This window comes from Acomys minous (assembly GCF_964271855.1).
Source record: "Acomys minous genome assembly, chromosome: 8".
NCBI classification, from domain to species: Eukaryota; Metazoa; Chordata; class Mammalia; order Rodentia; family Muridae; genus Acomys; species Acomys minous.
Window position 1 is genome coordinate 76,697,926 of NC_140489.1, and position 15,250 is coordinate 76,713,175.

Genomic DNA, 15,250 nt, shown 5'->3' on the forward strand with positions numbered 1-15,250 from the left:
TTGTACATAGGGAATCACTCACTCACTATCTGATTCTGTATGTATTAACAGATGCCCAAGTTGAAAATGAAAAGCCTGATTGGGCCTTCTATTCAGTTTATAATTTTTATAACTTGGAGCCTAATTATTGAGGTTCATGAAGGAGCTTGGTGCAAAACTATTTGTATAATTTGCTTCATATAAAAATCACTTAGATTCATCAAGATAGAAAAGATGTTTTCTTCAAGGTTTCCAAATGCAAATAACCAAAACACTATGAATGTAACATTTAGATAATTCCTGATTGTTTTGTGGTTCTTCTTGTTGTATGTAGTGTATTATATTTATGTGTATAAAAATATCTGTAAGAAAAAAAATACCTTAATCACTTAAGCAAACTTGTGTTATAAAGCAGCACACAGAGAACAGTATGCAATGTTGACCTTTGTATGGAACGGGACTGTCCACGAACCAAGATGCCTGGTTCAGAACTCAGTGTACCCGAAATCCAACCCAAGTCCTACTTGTCAGGGAACATCTGAGCACATAAGTGTGGGGCCTGGGTTAGGCATGAAATGCCCACGCTCTTCAAAGGCCAGTCTGGTAATAAAACATCCATGCTATTACTTGTTGTGACAGTTATAATCACCTCCACTTAAAACTATGATGATATCATTCAAGTTACAGTAACATGTCCCTCCTGAGAAACTTGTCATGGGGTCATTTCCTTGAATTCACTTAAAAAGAAAGCACTTTCTGGAAAGGCTTGGTAGCAGTGAGCCCATTCTGGTTGGAGCTGACATTCCATGAGGAAACAGTTCGCACTCAGCAGACAGCTAGCATTTGTGCAGTGATGACCTCACACTAGGTTCTTAGGAGCCTCGTTCGCCATCTCAGAATAGACTCAGCTCGTTAAAATGAGAAAACCACGCACTTTCATGTCTTATAATTCTCCTCTTTTCAAGTAAGAAAACCATGTAAAAATCTAAAGTGTTACTACTTCAGTCACAAGTTCTTCTGAGGGTGAGAAAACAGCCCGGGGCTAAGGCTCCAACCCATGTCAGCACTGCACCCTCCTCTGGCATTTATGAGAAAATTTGCCAACAATTGCCCAGGAGACAGAGAGCTGGGAGCTTCAGGGAGGCCTGAAGTCAGCAGCAGAGTGTGAGGTCCTGGTGCCTGGAATTCCTGTCTTCCAGGCCAAGCAGGGCCCCATCTCATCTCTCCAGGAGGTCTACCTTTCCACTCCCTCCCTGTGCAGTTCTGTCATCCTCTCCTGTTCTGCCCTCCGAACTCCGCAAAAGAGAATCCTCAGTCCACTGCGCCAGTGTTCCTCTCCCCTTCAGCCGGCCTGCCCCCTTTTCCGGCATTCAAGAGGAAAGGGTTTATTTGGCTCACACTTCCACCTCGTAGGTCATCACTGAAGGAAGTCAGGACTAGAACTCAAACACAGCAGAAACATGGAGGCAGGAGCTGATGCAGAGGCCATGGGTGGGTGCTGCTTGCTTACTGCCTTGCTCCCCGTCACTTCCTCAGCCTGTTTCCTCATAGAACCCAGCACCACTAGGCCAGGGATGGCACCACACACAATGGGCTGGATCGTCCCACACCAAACACTGATTTTTAAAAATGCCCTACAGGCTTGTCCTACAGCCTGGTTATGAAGGCATTTTCTCAGTTCAGGTTCCCAATCTCAGATAACGCCAGCTTGTGCCAGGTTGACATAAAACTAGCGAACGCGCAAGACTCTGAACCCGTTCTCGCTCCTAACCATTGCTCCCGAAAGCTCTCCATTTCACTAAATACACTTGGCAACTTGCATTTTTATCACAGGCAAGACCTTCCTAGGGGAGCTTCAGGGACAGGCCTTGTTAGAGAGGGATTCCCCAGGTCCTACCCCCCAACATTCTCTCTTCTTGCCATCAGCAACGTGCTGTTGAGAAGAACCAAGGGGCAGAAGGATTCTGGGAGAGGGGTGGACCTCAAGGCTTCATCTCTGAGTCTGTCTGTAATGTCCTTGAGGGTGATCTGCCTCTTTCCACTGAGAAGATCTACCAGCTCTTTATGTGAGAAAGACATTACTCTGCTCGCTCCACTTCCCATCTCTACCCTACCCCAGTTCTGGTAAAGCAAGGATGATTGCCTTAGTGTGTTGCGTGGCAGCCCATACATTTAGAAGCAGATGGAGCTAACAGGAGAGATGGTGATCTAGCTTTGTAGGACCTCGAATCCACTTGTCTGACCACTGATGGGCAAGCTGAACTTCCTTCCATGGGGTGGTGTTTTGTATGACGTTTTAATTCTGTCATACCCTTTTCCCCACCTATTAAAACAGATGTGTTATTGATTATATCACTCTTTTTTTTTTTCCTTTGACACTGGGTCTCACATGTAGCCCAGGCTGACCTCTAGCTACAAACGTAGCCAAGGATGACCTTGAAATTGAGATCTCCCTGCCTCCACTTCCACTGTGCTTTGATTACAGGTGTATAGCATTACACCTCGTGTTATGTAGTGCTGAGGGTTGAACACAAGACTTCAACACAAGCCCACCCCATAACAACTTTTTCCTAAGGCACTCTAAGACCATTTGGAGCCTGGGGCTGGAGAGATAGCTCAGCTCTTAAAGGCCAAGGCTCACAACCAAAGAGACAAGACTATTTGGATCTGTTTCCATGAGAACTTTTTAAAAATTAATTATTCACTTTACATCCCATGAGGACTTTTAAAGTTCTGCTTTAAAAGTTTTTTTTTTAATCAATGGGAGGCAATTATTTAGATGACTCTATCATTTTCTGTCTTCCTCTTGTCTGTCATTGAGAAGCTCCACATGAGTGACTCATCTAACGCAAGTTGCTGCGGTGTGGTGGCAGAGACAGTGTGATATATGATTGGGTAAATGTAAATTGCTTAGACTCTGACTTCCAAATTAAGATAAGCAAGACAGTGCTGGCGCCACTGAGGTGTACTTTGTAAGTAGCCTAGAGGGAAAGGTGGATTAAATAGTATTAACCTATTGAAAGCGAAAGTGTAAGCAATTTAGCTTCATAGCTGCTGCAAGAATGTGCCCATACATCACACAAAGCTTTCAGAACACTCAGACACAGGAAACTGATTTCATATCTCAGAAAGTTAATTTATGATAATTTTAGGACCAGTCATCCAAAATGCATAAATCCAAAATGTTTAATACTTAACTAGCATAGATGGGGGTGGTGGTGGCGGCGGCGGTGGCGGCTGCGGCAGGGGAGGAAGAGAATTGAAAATAAGATTGCTTTCTTCTAAAATGCAAGAACTAGAAAAAAGTGAAGGATAATGATGAAATACCTTCCAATTTATTTTTCTTAAGCAATGCCATCAGAGGCTGGGGTGGTTATTCTGTTTTAAGATGAGATGGGCAACAGATCACAGGAACATGGGCTTTTCCTACCTAGACGCCTTGCTCACAGCAATGTGGCTGCACTGTTTCGAGTGTGGCGTCTCATTTAGCTCAAGTTAGAGGTACCTCAGTGAAGTGCTTGTCTTACAGGCATAAGGGCCTAATCCTATCCCTGGCACCCATCGAAAACTGGACTGTGGTGGTGCATGCCTGTAACACCAGCACTGGGGCAACAGAGGAAAGGAGAGCCCTTGGGTCCCCAGACCAGGTTAATTGGTGAACTTCAGGTCAGTGGGAGCCTGTCTCAAAGGAGGTGAACCACAGTATCTTTAGGTGGTTCCTAAAGTTGTACTCTGGCCTCCACACACATACGTATCCTTGCATTGGCACACACACATGCACATGTACACGCACACAAGCATAATAAATTGGGGCTAGAGAGATGGCCAAGCAGTTAAGAGCAGTCTGCTCTTTCAGAGGTCCTGAGTTCAATTCCCAGCAACCACGTAGTCGCTCACAACCATCTCCACTGGGATCTGATTCCCTCTTCTGACATGCAAGTGTACATGTAGATAGAGCACTCATATACATTAAATAAATACAGTATTTTTTTAAAACAATAAAAATTTGTAGACAAATTACTTGAGTAAAGATTAGGAGAAAATTCCAGGAAAAGAAGTGAAATAGTATTGTTCTCAGAAGGTAAAGACAAAATGTGGACCCCCAAGAGTAAGCATGCGTCACTGAGAGATGTTGAAAGGTCTCCCATCAGCATGCAGTGCAGGCAGCCTAGCCATCCAGTGACTCTGATAACTATATGAACAGGAGGATGAGGCATCTGCTCTGATTACACAGGAAACCCACTGGGAAGCCGACTCCTGCTCTAAAGTGTTTTGTGACTTTTTCCTCCTCAAAAATTCTCGCTAAAGCCAATTGTGCTTTGCTTCTATGTACGTGAGCATCAGCTGAAGCTATAGTGTGTGGTCTCTGTGGCCCTTTTCAAACTGATCCTTATCGCTGGTGTAATGTGCAGCCATCCAGTTACTCCTCCATACTGGCAATTAGTGGTCCCCACTGTAAGTTCCTTTAAGATCAAACTTTAAACCTTTTGGTGCTGTTGCTGAAGTCTGGATTTCTTTTTTTCATTTTCCCTAACTTCCCCGAATACATACCTGTTTGATCACTGGCTCGGCATCTTCCTTTGCCTCTCCTCATCACTCCTTTACTTACTGTGTAGCAGGTCCCTTTAAAGCTCATGTACAGATTTCACTAGCCAGAAAAGCTTATGTTGATAAAGCACATATCTCAGTGTCTTGTTGCTGACAGAGAATACATCCAGGTATTGTTTCTCTTCAGTTTTTAATGAATTTGTTACTTTTCAAACATACCTCTCTGAACTTCTTTATGTTGCAAACGAGGCATTCTGGGATTCTGATGTTTGATATTATCACCCTTTACTAAAATTCTTGTTTAATGAATGGTCTACAGAGCAGTGCTCTTAAATTTAACAAGTGAGTAAATGAGCCACATTTTATTGGGTGACACAGCTGTGTAGCTGGAGCTCTTTGCTCTACTGCCATCTAGTGGTTCCCTGCTTTCTGTGGGATTTTTTTGTTTTGTTTTGTTTTCAGAAGAATTATGAAGATGCCACAACTGGGGAAGAAAAAAAAATCACAAAAACTTCCTTCCACAGTGAATCTAAACAGTCTCATTTCATGTTATCGAAGGATGAACAGACAAAATATGTCACTAGAGAATAAAAACACTCAAACTTTTCTAGCTGAAGCATTTTTAAAATGTCTGTCCGTGCTGATTATGAGGGGCGAGTCCTGGCAGCACCAGGATCTGAACTGTTCCCAGCTGGTCCTTCTTCTTACGTTAACCTTGCAAAGCTAGGGCAGTTCCCCATCCCTTAGCCCCACAAGCCCTGCAGACAGAGGTGAGATGCACCAATAATATCCACACTTGCGTAGGTCCTACGGAGAGCTCCAGGTGCTGCTAGCGGGTGCATCCTCTGATGTAGTGACAGTGAAACCTGCTGGGACAGTGAGTGTTCTGTGTCACTACCTGTCCCCAACCCGCAGCTCCCCCACCCGTGGCCATTACTCTGGAGACCAGAATAGTTCCAAGTGATAGTTTGTGAAATGCAGCCACAAGACTTTCGTGGAGCCAGCATCCAGTTCCTCCCTGTTAATTGACCCGTGGACATTTAAAGTTGTCCTCTTTTTTTTTTTTTTTTTTTGCCAGATCTAGGTCAGTCTGGCACCACTTTTAATGGGCAGTAGCAACCAGTAAACTTTGAATGAATGAATCCAACAGAAGGGAAAATATGCGGTGCTCTAAATAAGGAAATGCGTGATGAGCTGTGGCTGGACACTAGGCACAGTTGCTCATCTTGCAGCGATTAGCCTTGCGCTGTCCGCCGCGAGTCCTTCATCTTCTATCGTCGTAGGTGGCAACAAGGAAGTATTGTAAAATCTGACATCCTATTTTGTATTCTTCCTTTGCAGGTCTGTACCAAAACCCTTTATCCCAATATAAACTCTACCGTTTGTATATAATCTACCACCTTCCAGGAGTGGAGCTGCTTGATCGGAAACGTAAGGATACCTGTTTTCTGCAGAAACATTTAGAAACCTGTCTTGTAAATCAATGCTTTAAAAAAAAAAAAAAAAGGCAGAACACCTGTGGCGAATAGTGGCTGTTAATTGTGAACAGGAGCTATCTGTTATTCACTATGACATGTGTGCTCTCTGAAATGTGTCCTCGCTCAGGAGCTGAGGTATGTTCCATTTTTTTGAGGCTGGCCATGTTGCCAAGTAGGTGGACCATTCTCTCCTTCAGGTCAGTCTTTGGACATTAGCATATCAGATGCCAAATTGTTTTTTGTTTTGTTTTGTTTTGTTTATTGGTTTATGTGGACATGTGTTTGCTTACATGTTTCTCTGTGCACTACAGACATACCTGGTGCCCACAGAAGCCAGTGATGTTGGATACATCTGGAGTTACAGATGGTTGTAAGCCACCATGTGGGTGCTGGGAATGGAAGAGCAGCCAGTACTCATAACCACTAAGCCATCTTTCCTGCTCTTGATGCCAAATTGCTCACCTATTGAGACTTTGGTTTCTTTCTTCTTCCTCTTTTTGGTTTTTGTTTGTTCATTTGTTTGTTTTTTTGAGACAGGGTTTCTCTGTGTCATCTCTGCCTCTGCCTCCCAAGTACTGGGATTAAAGGCATGCATCATCACCACCTGGCTCTACCCTTGGGTTTCTTATCTCAAAAAATGATTTATACTAAATTTCTTAAGATCTAAATTCTAAAAGCCAAGCCATCTTCAAAATTCTATAATTATTATATAATTATAATAATATAATTATATATTATAATTGGCATACTCAACAGTTACTTGTTATACATGTATATTCACATACTTCTCTATACACACATAGATATAGATATAGATAAGCATGCGTTCCATTGTGAACTTTTGAGGCCTAATTCACCCTATTACAATATGATCTATCTCTTATTCCATTATCTTTCTAACTCTGAAGACTCTCCTTCATGGGTTATTACTGCGTGAAGTCTTTCCATGACGATAGATCAAGGCCTGACTACCTCCTTTCCAAAAGTTATGAGGTTATGCAGAGTGCTTCCTGTTGTCATGCCAGCCATGTGCTAGAGAGTCTCAGAAGTGTGCTGGACCACAGGGTTGAGTTCTACCTTGTGACACAAGGCATCCATTGCCTGAGTGCTTGGGAGACTGTATTAATACCTTTGAAATCACTTCACAAAATCTGTTTCAACAAATTGTCATATATAAGTTAAATATATGTTGCCCTGAAAGCCACCACAACATTGGTGTGTGTGTGTGTGTGTGTGTGTGTGTGTGTGTGTGTGTGTGTGTGTGTGTTAATGCATGCATGTATGTGCTGGTGTATGTGCATGTATGCACAGTCAGAGGGTGGCACTGGCTGTCTCCTTTGATCTCTCTCCCTCCTTGTATGTGGATACAAGGTCTCTCCTAAACCAGAGCTCCCCAATTTGCCTGGTCAGATTGCTCTATTTTTTAACCACTTTGTATGCCTGTGTTCATTCTAAATACTCTCTCTCTCTCTCTTTCTCCCTTTATTAGAAGTTACAGAGAAAGAGAGAAGATCCATGATTACCATTTTTAACCATAAAAAAGCTCATGTTATTCAATCAATAGCATTTGGCGGAAAAGTGGATGCCTCGTGGAACCCCAAGTTACCAATAAAGCAGAAAAGAGTCCCAAGACTTCCATCAGGTACTGTGTAAAAACAACAATGAGATTCCCACAATAAGCTTTAGGAACACTTGATATACAATGACAACTGTATAGTGAAGTAGCTTCTAACTAATATCTAAAGTTACATTTTAACTTTATGTTTCTACTGTTGATACAGTGAGCAACATATTTCATCTTCACTCATTCATGTTACCTGGCATAGTACAGTAATAGTGAAGGGATGGCCTAAAGTCCTTCTCCAGTATTCAGTGCAAGAAAAACAAACAAAAAACCAAAACAATACATAAGTTGTCATTGCTGTTGCCAATGACACAAGACAGTTTTCGCAGTGAAGAGTAGACTTTTTTCATGACATAGGAAAAATATTTTTTAAAATTACCAGCCAGAAGTTAACACTATCAATATTTTGGTTACACTCACATCCAAAGTGTCACATAGAAATATTACAGATAGTTTCAGTAATGTTTTGTTAGTTGGCACATATTTTATGTAACATAGATCCAAAGAGAGATTTATTTTTCTCACTTAGCAAAGGACACAGGGGCAAAGTAAATAAAGTTCATGTAAAGTTCTGTGATGCTGGAAGAGACATTGACAGATTTATCTACATAAAAGTAAAAGCGATGATGTAGCATGGAGACAAAATTAAACACAAATTGGAAGAAGTGCTGCAACACCTAACAGGTGGAAGCTGATCCTCACAATCCCTACGGGGCTTTCACAGTTCAATTTATATAATCCCAGGAGGAGAGCTAAGGATGATGCCAGGGGCAAAGTGCTTGCTGAGCATGCCCAAAGTCGGTTTGATCTCCAGCACAGAACAGAAACAAAAGAAAACAGGAACATCTTGCCGGGCAGAGCATGCTGTTTTCCTATTGGGAGGCTAAGGCAGAAGGATCATGTGTCCCAGGTCAGCCTGAGCCATAGACTAAGATCCTGTAGAACCACCAAGTGACAACAACAAAACACTCAAGGGGCTGGGGACATGGACAGTGAGTAAAGTGCCTGCTGGACAAACATGAGGGCCTGAATTAGGATTCCCAGGACCAGAGAAAAGCCCAGAGTGACAGCATGTGCTGTGGGAAGAAAGACAGTGTGAAGATAGCCCAGATACCTAGAGCTCGCTGGCAGCCAGACGAGCTGAAACAGTGGGTTCAGTCCCTGAGAGACCTTGTCTCAAAGATAAGGTGGGACTCTATGGAAAAGGACAAATGAAGGGTGCCTCTGGCTCTGCTCATGTGCATGCAAGGTGAGTGCAGCTACCTACACACATATATCACCTACACCTATGCCATGCAGGCGAGTGCACCTACCCGCACACACAATTAAAGGCACATAACACAAAAGCCCAATAGGTAAAATGACAAATGATATAAACAAGTCATTTCTAGAAAGTGAGAAATTGATACAATGAATATCTTCACTTATTGCCAAAGAAGGACAAACCTAAGCAGTAAAATACCATTTCATCCAACATGGAGGGGGAGAAAAAAACTTCAAAGGATAAAAATGACAAAACAAAACCACAGTACATGCTGTTTATGAAAGCATGAACTAGGTCAACTTCCTTGGAGACCGGACTGTAGTACCTTTCAGCATATAAAAAGTGCAGGCTATTTGGCATAAAAAATGCAATTTGAAATATCTACTGCACAAGTTTTGTGATGTCTTTTTATAATAGTAAATGCAGAAGAGACCTCTAATGGTTATTCATGGGAGAACATTGCATTACCAGACATTCATAGAGTACAAACCATTTCGGTGTAGACTTAACTCGTGATATATTTGTACTATTTAAAAACATAAAGTTGTAGTGTCGAGTGATAACAGCTGTGTGTGTGGAGTGTATGTGGTGAATGTATGAGCACACATGTAGGTCAGGACACTAGTGTCTTCCTCTGTTGCTGTATGGAATCACTGAATTGGATGGCCACCATTAATATCGTGGCCTTGCTGGTCAGAGAGAGAGAGAGAGAGAGAGAGAGAGAGAGAGGAGGGAACTGGATCAAAGGGAAGTCACAACTGTGCATGATGACCAAATCCTGGAGTTCCAACGTAATGTAACTATGGTTAACAATCTGATAAAAGGAGGTGGGGGGACTTTAACTGTACTCATCATATGCACACCCTGAAGAAGAAAATGGTAGCTGTGTGAGATGTCAGCAATGTGAATTAACTTACGGCTGCTATTTCAGTGTGTGTGTGTGTGTGTGTGTGTGTGTGTGTGTGTGTGTGTGTGTGCCAAAACATCTAGTAGCATACCATAAACCTGCGTGATTGTTACATTTCAATTATATCTCAATAACACTGTGGAGAAAGATCTTGCCTGGGAAGAGAAAAACGGCCCGGAGACTTGGGCAGCCACTTGGGAAAGGCATGAGGCACAAGCTCTTGGCTGTGTCCTAGTCTGTGGACTGGCGGGAGCTCACACTGAAGGCTTTAGTGGCCCAACAGGTGCAGGAAAATTCTGCCTTTGGCCTGGCACCAGGCATTCTGAAGAGGAATAAACAAAGCCAGGACAGACTAAGAGATACCCCGAGAGCTACAGGCTGTGAGGTCTGGCCCTTCGGCACTAAAGCTCTGGAAGATGGAGTCTTGTGATCTGGGATTTGTTTATTCTTTCTTTGAAGTTCATGCCAAGAGTCCAAATGGCAGAGATGGCCTGAGATGCTTGTCCGGACTGTTCTCTTATAGAAGCATGTACTCACCAAAAGAAAACACGGCTTCCTCTGTGTATGAACCTAACTTATAAAATGGACAATGGAGCCCACCCATGCTGATTCAGTGTATTGTCTTCAGGGTTTGAGATTTGCCTTATATTAAAGACTGTCCCCAAAGCCTGAAGCAAAATGCATTACCTAAGGGAAATTTTCTATTTTGTACTAGTTTATAAAGGCATATATATATATATATATATATATATATATATATATATATTGCCAGTTTACTTGAAAAGAAAACCAGTGTTGTCTCATTATTTTTAAGTGCTGACCAAATGTTTGAAAAATACTAATTTAGACTTTTATTTTTAGATTTTGCATTTGGGGATAATGTTGACAAGTAAGTGGTTTTTTGTTTGTTTGTTTTTACATCTTTATTTTTATTGTCAGATGGTTTTTTATAATTGTCTCATTTCTAAATTATACCTATCTTTTAAAAGTTAATTAATTAAAAGGTGTTAGCCATTCAATAGATGGAAAAATGATTGTTTTCCTTTGACCAACAAGTTCCAGGTACATGTTCCTATTTGACATACTCAGGCTTTTAAGTGTAATGTGATTTTTATAACCTTTAGTAAGTGAGCAGGTGATTATATGCATAAAATATTAAAACTTTTTAAGAACTATTAGCTATTCCAAATGAGGAACGTGGCTTGTTTGCTTTGCCTTTGAATATGGTCAGTAAAAGCAATTAGCATATAGATTAACATTTCACATTCACTAGAATTTACATTTCCCAAAGCAAACAGTTCATTAATTCTACGGAGGACATTTCAAATTCATGAATACTAATGAACTTAAAAACCATTACTTTTCTATGTCTGAATGTTTTCTTTAGGTTCAGAATTAAAAACCATTTTTGTAATATACAAAATATGTAGGGAAATGGCTTCAAAATTAAATGTTTACAATGTTAATCTACATGATACCAAAAAGTATTTCCAGTTTGCCATTCAACAGTTTTTTTGCTAGGAATATGTGAGCATGCGAAAGTTTGATAATAGATCCTGAATATTTCCAGACACCCCACTTCTATTTTGTTGTTGTTGTTTTGTTTTTTGGGTCAGGGTTTCTCTGTGTAACCTTGGCTGTCCTGGACTTGCTTTGTAGACCAGGCTGGCCTCCAACTCACAGAGATCCACCTGGCTCTGCCCACCAGAGTGCTGGGATTACAGGAATGCGCAGATGCTCCACTTTAAAAGTGAGCTATGTACACAATAAATACTATGTCACTTGGCCTGAAAAGTCATGTCAATAAAGCCCACAGTTTTGATGGGAACTTATGCAGTTTATTGTTTATATTAATTATAATTAATTTTTAGTAATTCGTTTAAATAAAACTTCACAGCTTTATGTGTGCTGCTGAGGTAAAGCCCTTCCCTAGGATTATAAGGCCTTGGTCACCATTCGCCACACACACACAATCGCATGGTTAGTCACACTGGTCAGACACTTGTTTTGATACAATTGCTACTTTTGCAGGACAGTGTTTGATGACCCTGAAGATGCGGTGTTCGTAAGATCCTTGAAGAGATCCCTGATGACCTTTACCTCCATGAACTGGAACACCGTTCCAACACAAAAGGAAAAGTACGAGGAGAATGAAAGCCCTGACGCTTCCCAGATGCTCATGACTTCCCTGAAATAACAGCGTTTCCAGAAATCCCGGTGCTGTTCCGTTACATGTTAAAATGCCCCTGTGACATCGCACATTATGCATTTATTGCAATAATATGCATTAATGCAACCCGAAGTTTTAAATAGAAGAATCAGTGATGAAAATGATCTTTACACTATAGGCTTCATAATGTTAAAACATTTAATATAAGCTACTCACAGATATAAGAATGTATGCAAATTCTAAGTGTAAAACTCAACACCTTTTCCCCAAAATAAACAAGGTCATGTAACTGGCACTATTGATCAAGTAATAAAGCATTACCGGCATTCTAAAAGCCCCCTCTACTGGTTAGCAAACACTGTGCACACTTCCATACTAACCGCTCTCCTCCAGCGCTGGGAATGAAAGTAGACAGCTCTTACCAATTACCTGTGCCAACTGACAAAATTAATGCTTTATCTCAAGCTCATTGCTGGTTTCTCTAACTTAAGAGATCTGTCAGAAGCTTATAAAAGGCAGTGGCATTTCTCCCACGTCCCAGTCATGCTCAGGGATTACAGACACACTGGAAACGTCGACTGACGTCATGGAGGGCAAGGCGTGACAGCTGAAGGCAAGACACAACAGCTGAAATATAAAACAGTGAAACAGACTCAGCTGTGCCTGGCCTGAGTCTGAACACTCAGGTGTGATTCCTAGCCAAAAGGTCAGGTAAAGCCCAGGAAAAGCAATGGGTTGAGCTTCTGTGTGAAGGTGTTTGATAATGTGGTGGGAACAGTAGGGTAGTAGTGTTCAGGGCCAAGTGACAGACTAAATTGGCATGTTCCCTACTCCTTCCCTGATCACTTTGGGTGCAATCCAGGCACTGTACCATGACACTCAGTCTTCTAGGGAGGCCCATATTTCGTGAGTCTCCAAGAGGAGGCTAATGCTGGTCCTCATGGGTTCTTCAACGAGATCACATGGACATTGCAGAGACCCACTTGCTCTTCAAATAGGTCTAGATATCCTACTGCTCCTGTCCTCATCCAGAAAACCTTCCCTTAGTAACTGAAGCTACTAATCATGAGCTGAGCTCAAGCAGAACCTCCAAATAACAATACAGGGGCAGAGGTGTGTGTGTGTGTGTGTGTGTGTGTGTGTGTGTGTGTGTGTGTGTGTGTAGATAAAAACAGTGTAGTCAGGATCAGGCTTAGGTGCCCCTCTAAGTCATATAAGCAGTATTTTAAAGTTATTCTAGTAAGTGACAGGCAAAATATTGTAATTTCACTGGAAGACAGAATAAAATAAAAAGAACTACATCAACAATAGAACTCTTGGTGTAGTTCTTTGTTACAATAGAATGTGTGTTGTCATCTATTTGTAACAAGAATGAATGGTATAGCCCCTTCTGATAAAAGAATATACAGTGTAGCCTTTTGTCTTATTTTAACCCCATAGTGACTAAAAATAATGGCAAATTCATGCTATTTTTTTAAAAGTATTTAACAGTTTTTATTCTTCATGTTAGATAAGTTGATGCATGCCTCACATGAATGAAGAGAAATTTTTTTCATATGTGCACTGATCCTGTAGTGCTTAGGTCTTGTTTTCTTGGTGTTCTCCCTTCCTTATGGCTCTAACACTCTTTCTGCCTCCTCTTTTGCAGACTTCCTTGAGCCCTCTCGGGGGAGGAATTTGATAGAGGCATCCTGTTTAGGGCTGAATATTCCAAGATCTCTCATTCTCTGCATATTGTCCGGCTGTTGTTTCATGTATTTGTTCCCAACTACAAGAAGAGGGAGCTTTTCTGTGTATAGCAGAATGGCATTAGGAGTCATTTCATTGCTAAGTTCCCTTAGTAGAAGAGTGACGTCTGGTTGTACCCTAGGTCCCTGGGCTATCTAGTTTCAGGTTCTTGGTCACCCAAGCAGTGCTGGGTATGGGTACCACCTCCTGGAGAGGGCCTTATGTCAGATCAGGTATTGGTTGGTTACTCCCACAAGCTTTGTGCGACCTTTGCACTAGCATATCTTGTAGGCAGGACACCACTGCGGATCAAACTTTGCTGCTGCTTATGTTTCTTTTTTGGTAACATGCAGGTACCAAGAACCCTTCCCAGAAGTGAGGGCTCTAGATAGGCACCAGCTTGACTCCTCTGTGTTCTTAGAGTTGTGTGGGTGCTCTGTTCAGCAATAGTGACTTGCTGTCCCTTTGTGGAGAGCCATCAACAGCCTTGGCAATAGCCTGGGTGGTTTAGGGATTCCCATTTGGCCAACAACTCAATGAGAATGAGGCAGGATGCACAAGGCCTGCACTATCTGCAGCAGATGGGGGCATTAGCACTGAAAGAAGTAACATAGGCCCCATCTCTAACCCAGAAGCTATATCCAGCTGACAATTATTTGCAAGTGCAAATTTGTCTCCAAGGGAATCTCAATGGGGAACCAGCTCTTCAGGACAGTCCACATGGCCAGTAGTGGAGGGGCAACAGAAAAGGAATTCAACAGTGGTTTTGGGGGTTCCTTGTCTTATAACACCATGTCTCCTTTTCTTTTCTTTAAATTTTGTTTTTTATTTCTCTCTCTCTCTTTCTCTCTCTCTCTCTCTCTCTTTTTTCTCTCTCTCTTCCTCTCTCTTTCTTTCTCTGTCTCTGTCTCTCTCTCCCTCTCTCTCCTCTTTTTTTCTCTCTCTCCCTCACTCTTTCTTTCTCTGTCTCTCTGTGTCTCTGTCTGTCTGTCTGTCTGTCTGTCTGTCTGTCTGTCTCTCTCTCTCTCTCTCTCCTATAGTAGTTCTTTGTGTATATATTATGTGTTCCACCTTTGTGTTTTTATGGGATTCCTGGCTGTACAAACTAGTGGGTCTCTGCACCAATATCTGTTCCTTAAGCCTTTTCTTGAGTTCTTTTTCTTTTGTTTTGCCCTATTTCGATGAGTTTGGTTTTGTTTTATCTTACTATATCATATATTATTATTATCCCTTAGAAGCCTGTTTGTTTTCTAATAAGAGACAGGTAGGGGGTGGATCTGGATGGGAGAAGAGGTCGGAAGGAACTAGGAGGCATAGAGGAAGGGGGAATTGCAATCAGGATATATTTATAAAATTTTTTTCAATAAAGAAAAATAAAAATACTTTTTGTAAAGTACATTCTTTTATCCTGGGTTTTAAAATGTTTTATTAATGGACAGCTGACTTGCTGTGACTGGGAAGTACTGCCTTAAAGATCATTAATCTGAACACAAAATAGAAGATATTACCCATCAACTAGATAAAGTTCTACTAAAAATGAAACATTATTAAT

General features: G+C 41.5%; 1 protein-coding gene across 1 annotated transcript in view; it reads left to right on the forward strand.

The window, feature by feature from the left end:
- The window catches only part of LRRC72 (leucine rich repeat containing 72), a 46,813-nt gene extending 34,489 nt beyond the window's left edge, over nucleotides 1-12,324 (forward strand). The window contains exons 6-9 of the mRNA XM_084791744.1: nucleotides 5,869-5,958; nucleotides 7,495-7,647; nucleotides 10,662-10,689; nucleotides 11,832-12,324. Of these exons, the coding sequence (XP_084647870.1) occupies nucleotides 5,869-5,958; nucleotides 7,495-7,647; nucleotides 10,662-10,689; nucleotides 11,832-11,997 (437 nt within the window). The 3' untranslated portion in view covers nucleotides 11,998-12,324. The remainder of the gene's footprint in view (nucleotides 1-5,868; nucleotides 5,959-7,494; nucleotides 7,648-10,661; nucleotides 10,690-11,831) is intronic.
- The last annotated feature ends 2,926 nt before the right edge of the window (nucleotides 12,325-15,250 follow it).